Here is a 9,415-nt window from a genome sequence, read left to right as displayed (position 1 = left end):
TATATTTTTAATAGAGCCACGTGCAATATTTTCAGTGTGTTGACCATCTAAAAGTATAATGCGTTGCAGTAGCAAAATATTTTTGCAAAATTTATTCTCAAATCCTTCAGTGCGCGTATGAAATCCAATTTCATTTGTCCATTAGTTTAATTTGCAGATGTCCTCAAACATGGAATGCTACTTCATGTTCTTCTTGAACACATTGAATTTATCTCTCCCTTTCTTCCCAAGAAAAATGTGCATAGAGCTGCTGTATTTTTTTATTAATGTGCATTAATTCATTTAAATTCCAGTAGAATGAAATGATTTGTAAATAGAAAAATACAAATTGATTTGTGCCCACAGGTTCCAGTTGTCATGCAATTTTGAATGAAATGTTTCACATACTTTTATTTAATTTGTTATTCATCTCATGATTGTCAAGATAGAATTTTATAATTGAGTTTTTATATTCATTTTCAAGTATGTTAGCTTTGAAACTGTTTATATTTATGTATATTAAATACAACCCAATGACTTAACATTTTAGAACTTAATTCAATTTCCATCTCTGCGAGTGGTGCCATCTAGAAATAAAAAGAAGAAAATTTATTTTAAGATTCTACAATAATAACAATAATGAATAATAAATTTAAGATTTCAAAGTAAGGAATATATAATATGAAAAAATATACATTAAAAGCACTAACACATTTTTAAATTAATATATTAATATGTAATTTGTAATTTATGATTGAAATTGTAGGTAAAGTGTTTAAAGTCTTAACTAATTAATTAAAAAATCTCAATTAAAATTAATTTACTAAATTTATATTTTTCACAATCTAAATTTTTTCGAATTCTATGAAATTATTTTTTGAAATAAATGAACTGTTTTTATACATACAATAAAAACTAAAAAATAAATATTTTGTTGCTTTCATACTGTTTATATTTACAGCAATTTAGCTCTTCCTAAAAGCTTTATGAGTAAATATTCTAAATAAATTTCATCACAGTTTACCAAGTGCTGCTGCAAATAACGTTTTTGTAAACATCTATCGTCTTAAAACGTCGCATTTTAGGTCAATGTTTCTTCCTTCTGGAATTATGGCAAATAAAATGATTTATATAAGCAATAAATGTCATCGTTAATAAAGAGATATGTGTAAGTATGAGATAAATAATATGTTGCTATAATTTGGTAGCCTGTTTAGATAATAAAGTCAGCACTTCACATAAAATAAGAGGTGGCAAAATGTTTGAGAAAATTTAAGAATAGTTTAAGAAAGATATAAGGATTTTTAGACTTTAATAAAATGTGAGCAAGTAATAATCATTTTAGTGTTTCATTAATTTTCTAAAGGCGAATTATTTCCTTTAATTCATCCTCCTATTTATTAAACATTTAAAAATTAAAATATAAATATCTTTTCTACCACATTTTTGTAGAATATATAGAGAAAATAACTTGTATATATAATTAATCCGACTATAAGATAAATAATATTTGTAATATAGAACTCTGATTAAAATATTTCAAAGTTGAAAACTGTATTAAACATCTTGAACATGTGAAACTTATTTATGTTTGAAGGTTGAATGTCAGTAAAGTCTTAAAGCTCAGTCTTAAATACAAATAAAGACTGAATGTTGAAAAAAAATCATTTGTATGTTTAAGATATAAATGCAATGAAATAATCTAAACGAATGAAATAATACAGTTTTGTTTAAATTATCGGATGTTCCCATATTAAATTATTGATTTTGTCGAATAGTGAGCTATTATAAAATAAATTATGAAGAGATAATGTCACGTCTCTACTGACATAATTTATATTTCATCATTGTTATAATGAGCTGAATATAATTTGTAAACTATAAACAACTTAGCAGAAATAGTCATTTAGATCATTATTAAATGGTAACTTTGTAAATACTTTTCATATAATCTGTTTTTAGACTTTTTATTTAGCTAAACCTTCTTCAAATTTACAAATAAGGAATATATAGTCAATATTTGATTCACTCTCTTGTATACTAGGATTTTCAAATTTTAGAAACCTTTACGTTCTTGATGAAAATAAATATTGTTATGGTTCCAAACTTAATAATAATTTAATTTTTTTTCATACTTATGGCACCACCAGGTAATAAATTTGAAACATATACATTTATATTTTAATAAATGTGTGTTTAAAATTTATTATAAATTATTTTATTACTATTATTAAATTTATTTTAATAATAGTAATGAAAAATATAATTAATATTAATAATAGTAATTAATTAATCGTAAATAATATAATTATTATTTATAAAGTATGAAAAAGAAAATAAATTTAAGAAATATGTATATATCATATTTTTGCATATTTTTAAGATATATTTAAAGATTTTTTTATAGTTAAATCTATTCTTTTTTTGTCAAGAATTCTTTCATTATTAGGAATGAATCTAGAAAATGTAAACTTCTATTCTAACTTTTAAATTTTTAACTTCTTGCAAGGTGTTATTCTAGAATGTCCAATAAAGTCGGTTATTAGAACTACAAAAGCAAAGTAATATTATAGCATATTAATCAATTTTAACTAAACAAGTTCTAAGTAAATATTCATTTAAATGAATAATAACTTGAACTATCCAACTCTTCCCAAAATAAGATTTTCTGTGTTTTTTACTAATAAGAATTGTAGATATTTAATTAAATGCTTCGAAACATTTACTAAAGCCTTTCTTAGGCTTCATTTATTGTGAATAAAATCTGAGGCTCATATAGCAAAAACTTCCTATAAATACAAATTACATTTGTCAAAAATCAGATCTAATGACAATTCTATGCCGTAAAAGTAAAGTATAAAACGGAAAAATATATTTAATACTAACAATAACCTGAATTAATAGCTTAAGTAAAAAATAGCAATTTTTATATGCACTGTTAATAATTAAAAAACATTCTAAATGTCTGCTTTATTTTTATTAAAAGGAAAAAACTGTTTGCACCAACAAATATTAAAAGCACACAGTTTTCAGAAAAAAATACAAAATTATCAAATAGCATTTAAAAACTGGTGAAATGTAATTATTATTTTTAAAAATCGATGCAAAATTTAATTTAAAATTGTGAGCAATACTTGGGAAGCGATTTCAAATATCTATCGTATTTTAAATTACAAGCTTTTTATAAATGATAACAGAATTTTTATTTAATTAAAAATATGCTATTTAATATTCAATAATAATTTCATTTTTTTTAAAACTGAATTAGAAGAAAATATATTCTGTACTTTCAATTTCCAATCTATTTTTTCGTCATATATATTATAGTCACGGGGAAAAAAATAGATTATGCATAGAGAATGTAAACTTTTGGTGTTAATTTTGATAAACTCGTTTTAATTAAAGACTTAACAATTAGCTTCTGTATTATAAAATTTAATTAAGAATGCAAGACCCCCCCCCTTTTTTTTACTTATTAAAACTCTACTATTGATTCCAATTATTTTGCATGTCAATATATGTTTATTTTTAATTTTTTTTTCTAAAATCATTTTAAACATAATACATCTCAAAACTTTGATATGGACATGATGTCTGATGGTCTCAAATTAGATGTACACTATACGGTCTCAAATTAGATGTACGCTATACGGTCTCAAATTTAGAACGGAGAGTTTATGTTTGAAGCCCAATCCCGTTAATATTTCGTCATGTATAGGAATATATTTCATATTAAATTTAGCCTATGCAAAAAAAACATTCTCATACTAGTTTTGGATTGAAGATTAGAGAGAGGTATTGTCAGCTCATTTGGTAGCGACTCGGATTAAAGAAATCGGTCCTAAAAAAACTCATCGAATTCTTTCAGAAGGAGGCGGGAATATAACTAAATTGAATTTAAAAAATATTTTTCTAGCAATTCATCATTGTGCATATTGCGTATCAAATATAAATAAAGTATTTTGGTAAAAGAATATATTTCAAAAAATTTCTTCATAGTGTTATCATGAATACCTGAAGGAACATATCATTGAAAATATTTCGAATTTAATTTATAATTTGTTATGAAAAAAAATTTAATATTCTTTTTTGCACAGGTAAATTTGATGTAGAATAACATATTTGCGTTCTTGTGTGTGTATTTATATATATATAATATGTAATGATATTTTAATTCTAATTTCAATTTAATTAATTTCCAAGATTTTATCTTAATTTAGTCCATCATAACTTCATTCTAAAATATTCTCTTATTTTGTGATCCAATTCCACTTTCGGTTTAATTAATTATTCTGTAAAAATAATGCGCCATCAGTACTACGTATCAAATGAAAGTGATACTTTCAGTGCCCTTCTCAATGTCAACATATATATTCCATCGGCGAGTGGCATGAAATCCTATGTTATATAATTCTAGTGATCATTTGTTTCGTCCCTTTTTGCCTTCTTTCGCACTTCTGCTTTTGTGCCGCACTGAGTCTGTTTGTAAATACAACGTCTTGTCTATGTCTTCAAACCTGCATTTCTGCTGCAAACACAATCCATTACATATATATTATATTTGCATTTTTTTTTATTTTACATTATAAGATATAGATATGCAAAAGTACCATAGTATAAAATAAGCAACAGTTTCGAAGTAGGCTTTCAATTTGAAAACTGAAATTAAAGTTACAAATATTTTCTTTTTGTATATCTATTTTAAATGATAAACTTTACGAATGAAATACCATATTTCAATATACAATTTTTTTTTATTCTCAAAGTATTTCTGACAAAGTATTGATAGCCAAATGATCTTATGGCAATTAAAAAAAATTAATGCATTTTAGAAAAAGATTTCTTTTTAGATTATCTAATATTTACAGTAATGAATTAGGAAAAAGATAAAACCATAAAGGTTGACAGAAAACAGCAAAAATACAGGAGAATTTTAAAAAAGTTTTTGTTAAAAACAGAAAAATATTTTGAGAAGAATATTGCCGTAAATACAAAATTTTTGAAACTTCATATGCAGAATTAATTTTATAAATTAAGTTACAATCAGGGTGAATAATAAGTATGAAAGTTACAAACACTCATTAAATATTAAATACTTTGTAAATGGGATTCAAATTTACATAGAATATATCCATTAGAACTTTTCGACCTTACTACTCAGTTTTTATATCTGTAACTTTTAATTAAAAATTACATTCAACTGATAATAACATGCTTTTTTAAACAATATATTAGTTCTTTCCAAAAATAAAATATGCTAATCAAATTTAAGAAAATAAACTAAACAAGTTATTGATTGTAACTTCCATTTTACTTTTATAATGTTAAAAACTTTTCAGTGATAGAAAAATCTTTCCTTAGAAATTCCATAAATAAGATATATAAAAAGAATTTTAAATCCGTTGGAATCAGGAACCTGTATTGAAACATACACAGAATTATTTTTAAAAGTGGGTGTACCAACGTACAGTAATGAATTATTCATAAGCTATTATATACTCGTTTTTAAATTGTATGGGTCCGTCAAAAAGTTACATTTTGTATTAAAATTGTAACAAATTTTCTCCTTACATATGCAAAACTGTTTTTATACAGATGTTGTGATGGCTCTAGTATACATGCACTGTATACATATTTTTTTTCTCAAAATGCTGAAATAATTATTATTCAGAGAATCATGATTCAATTTTGGTATCATTTTGTGGAAGAATGGGGCTCTGAGGAAATAATACCTTATTAATAATAATAATTTTTAATGGAATTATAAAATTTCTCTCCTCGCTTATTTCTAAATACTATATATATCTTTCCCCGGTTTTTTTTTAAATTTCAAATTACTTTATTCATAAATCATAAAAGGGGAATGTGATATAGATTTATTCGTGAAGGTGAGTAGATAGATGTGCCTAGATAGTGAATAGATAGATGTGAATAGAATGCTTTCCTTATGTGTTTTCTACATGAACAATTGCTTCTTTAAGATGTGCATATTATTTTGATGACATTGTAGAACTGCTATTTTTTTCAAATAATACTAGTAAAATATTTATATAAATAGTTGGCGCCCATCATAAATGGATTTGTTTCCTACTAAACGTACATTAAGTAGGATATTTAAATACTAAATTTATATCAATGGTGAGTATTTTTAATTTTAAAGCACTTTAACAAATTTATAATTTCAGTTGCTAACGTATCAAAAAGGTTCAAGATAAACTTAGATATTTCAGAAGAAAATTCTCCTGATGCTTCGTATTCAAATATGTAGATAGACTGTGATTAGACCCGCCGAACTCTTTCCCAAGATTTCCCCGCAGAGAATATAGAATGAAATTTTATTTTATTGCCCACGAGAAAGGTGATAGATAGAAGGTAGGAGACCCTTAATCACATATTTTCGTATTATGGGCTTTCATATCTAATAAAATATTTTGAAATCGTTCCAATTGTTGGGGAGGGTGATTAGTTTATTTTTTGTTTATTATTTTATAAACAAAGATCGTATGTAGAATATATAAAATAACACACAGTTTTTATTATGTTTTAATGATACTGTTACTGTAAAATATTATGTAGGCTCTTCTGCTTGAGTCATTTAGACACTTCTCAACTTTTTCTTTTTATGTATCATCTTTATTTTTTGTTCCAGCCTTTTTACTTTCTTTGACTGCCTTTAGCTTCTTTTGTATCTAGTACACACATGTATAAAAGATTTATTTGAAAGGCTAGTCCTTTGACGACTATTTAAATTCATTTTTTAAAAATTTTAATTATGAGCTTTTTACCGGAGACGCCACTTTTGCATACACCTAATCATCATCAGAATGCAGTTTTATGCTACTTAAAACTTAAATATATTAATTAGAACACAACACCAACTGTTAAATCGTTCAATTATTTCGTAAATAAAAGCGAAAAACTTTCACTTTAGTAGAACAATCCATAAAATTTAAAATGATAAGAAATAAGGAAACAATTATTACGCTTTAGGATTTTTTATTATTAAAATAAATGTAAATGAAGTTTTAATCTATACTACTATTATAAATGTGAAAGTTTGGATGGATGAATTGATGTTTGTTACTCAATAGTACCAGAACGGACAAACGGAATGGGATGAAATTTGGCGCAGAGATAGATTATAGACTGGAATAGGACATAGGCTACTATTTATCCCGGTTAATTGAGTGGTTAATTTTTTATTAACTAAAAACTAACTTTCCCGCCAAAAGTCTTTTTATTTCCCCACCACCAAATGAGTAAAGCTTCAGTTTTTTCCCACACTAACGAGGTTAGGCTTAACATATTTTCGGCCAATTTTTTTCAAAAAGATTCTATTTATTTTCTTAGTGTTTAATGCATTTAAAATTAAACAGTGCGTATTAATTGATCTTTCGGATCATTCTGAAGTATTTTTAAATTAAAATAAAACATAATAAAGGATATTAAAAAAATTCTAATCTGCATTGCGTTACCCAAACTGGCGTAGAAAATTCACGCATTTGCGTTTCCCCAACTGTTGTTGAGAGTTCACGCATGCATAGTGTGTTCTGATTGTTGACAACTTTATTTTCATTTTAATTAAAAGTTTAAAAATCGTGTGCATTATACTGTTGTAGCTGTCTCAATCTCGATCGATAAATAAAATAGACTTGATTTGATTTTACGGATATGGACTTAATTTTGAATAATTGGTTTGCTGTTTTGTTTTATTTCAGGTACACACTGTAAGTTAGTAGTGTGCGTTTGTAATTAAATTGTATTTGTTAGTTATATATTTTTCGTGTATGCTTATAGTTTTAAGTACATCGTTTTTTAGATTAGTTTTATTTTTTTATTTGTTATTATTTGAAAGTTTTGAAATTCCCGGAAAACGCAAATCTACTATTTTTAAGAGGAGTTATAAAGCTTGGGCTATGAAAGAAGCTAGAAGTCGAGAGAATCCTCAAACGGAACTTAGAAGAATTAAGTAAGAAGAGCGACAGGCTGCTTCTAGATCAGCTGAATCGCCGGAGCATTTAGAAATGAGGCGACTAGAGCACGACAAATATTTGGCATCTCAACGTGCTGCTGAAACTCCGAAGCAATCATAACTGACGTGGCAATAGCCGCAGAACTTTTTGTTTCGCAAAGTGATAATGAATCCTTACAAAAGGCAGAATTAAAATTAAAATTCGTGGCAGTTCTGTAGAAGTTGAAGTGGACAATAGTTGGACTATTGTCCACTTCATTCGCCTCTGTTGTCTAGAATATTTAATGCACATCTAAATGTTGAATTCTGCAGTTCTGTTCAAGCGATTAAATATATTTGCAAAGGAAATGACCAATCTGTTTTTAGTGTCCAACAAGGTAACGCCGGTATTAACCTCAGAGATGAAGTGTAAACATTTAGGGAAGGCAGATACGTAAGCAGCAACGAAGCAGCGTGGAGCATCTTGGATTTACCGCTGCACGAATGACACCCCAGTGTCACCCCCCTGGCAGTTCACTTATCCAATGGCGAGCAAGTACACTTCACTGATCAGAATTTCCTAGACGGAGTGACGACATCTCCGAAATACAACAGTGACTGCATTCTTCCAACTGTGCGAAAAATTTCCCGAAACCCTTCTCTAGTCTGAAGTACCACCGGTACTGTTCATGGAATGCATCTAGGCAGACATAGAAGCTTCGTGTACAGGGAACACCGGTTGAAAACTGGCCAGGTGTGAAGGCAGGAGACCCATTGGGTCGGTATATATATACTGTGCACGTCAGCTACTTTGAATGCGAATTTTACTAAATGAAGTGCGGGCCCCGACAAGTTCCCAGATGCATAAAACTGTAGATGATCAAGAGCGAGTGACGTTCAGGGAAGCATGTGAGGCCCACGGGCTGTTAGAAAATGACAACCACTGGGGCGCAACTATGGCTAAAGCCGTCCTTTGTTGCTCAGCAGCCAAAGTTAGGTACTTCTTTACAATTTTATTGAGCACTTGCGAACTATCGAACCCCCTCCAGCTGAGGGATAAATACATGGACGCTTTATCAGAAGATAGCGAGAATAGGCTGAATGACATTCACAATGACCTAATAATTAACGAAACTTTGGTATTGATTGAGGGTAAAATGATTTCCATATCTGGAAAGTTTCTCTCTGATTTCGGCCTATCCATACCTCACCGAAGAGGGGAATTATAAAGCGAAGTTTTGACGGAGCTAAACTACGACACCACGGTTTTAGAAGTGCAGTGTAATGAAATGACACTATGATTACTTCCCAAGTAATGATAAATCTACGAAACAATTCTGCACCGAGTAATAGTGGGGCGAAGGGATTATTCTTTCTTGACGCACCAGGGGGTACTAGTAATACGTTTGTGCTGAATCTCTGCTACCCAACTTCGCAAGGACCGCAATATAGCCCTGGCTGTAGCTTCATCGAGTATTGCAGCAA

General features: G+C 28.0%; 1 protein-coding gene across 1 annotated transcript; it reads left to right on the top strand.

Moving 5' to 3' along the window:
* The first annotated feature begins 8,745 nt into the window (after positions 1-8,745).
* On the top strand, positions 8,746-9,159 carry LOC129962846 (uncharacterized). Its single transcript, XM_056076845.1, has one exon. The coding sequence runs from the start codon at positions 8,746-8,748 to the stop codon at positions 9,157-9,159; it is 414 nt and encodes a 137-aa protein (XP_055932820.1).
* The last annotated feature ends 256 nt before the right edge of the window (positions 9,160-9,415 follow it).

The sequence above is a fragment of the Argiope bruennichi genome, chromosome 3, assembly GCF_947563725.1.
Source record: "Argiope bruennichi chromosome 3, qqArgBrue1.1, whole genome shotgun sequence".
Lineage (NCBI taxonomy): Eukaryota > Metazoa > Arthropoda > Arachnida > Araneae > Araneidae > Argiope > Argiope bruennichi.
This window is presented reverse-complemented; position numbering and strand designations above follow the sequence as displayed.

What these genes read in the sequence shown, in the direction of transcription:
- LOC129962846 (XM_056076845.1), top strand. Translation starts at nt 8,746, where the DNA reads ATGCGAATTTTACTAAATGAAGTGCGGGCCCCGACAAGTTCCCAGATG.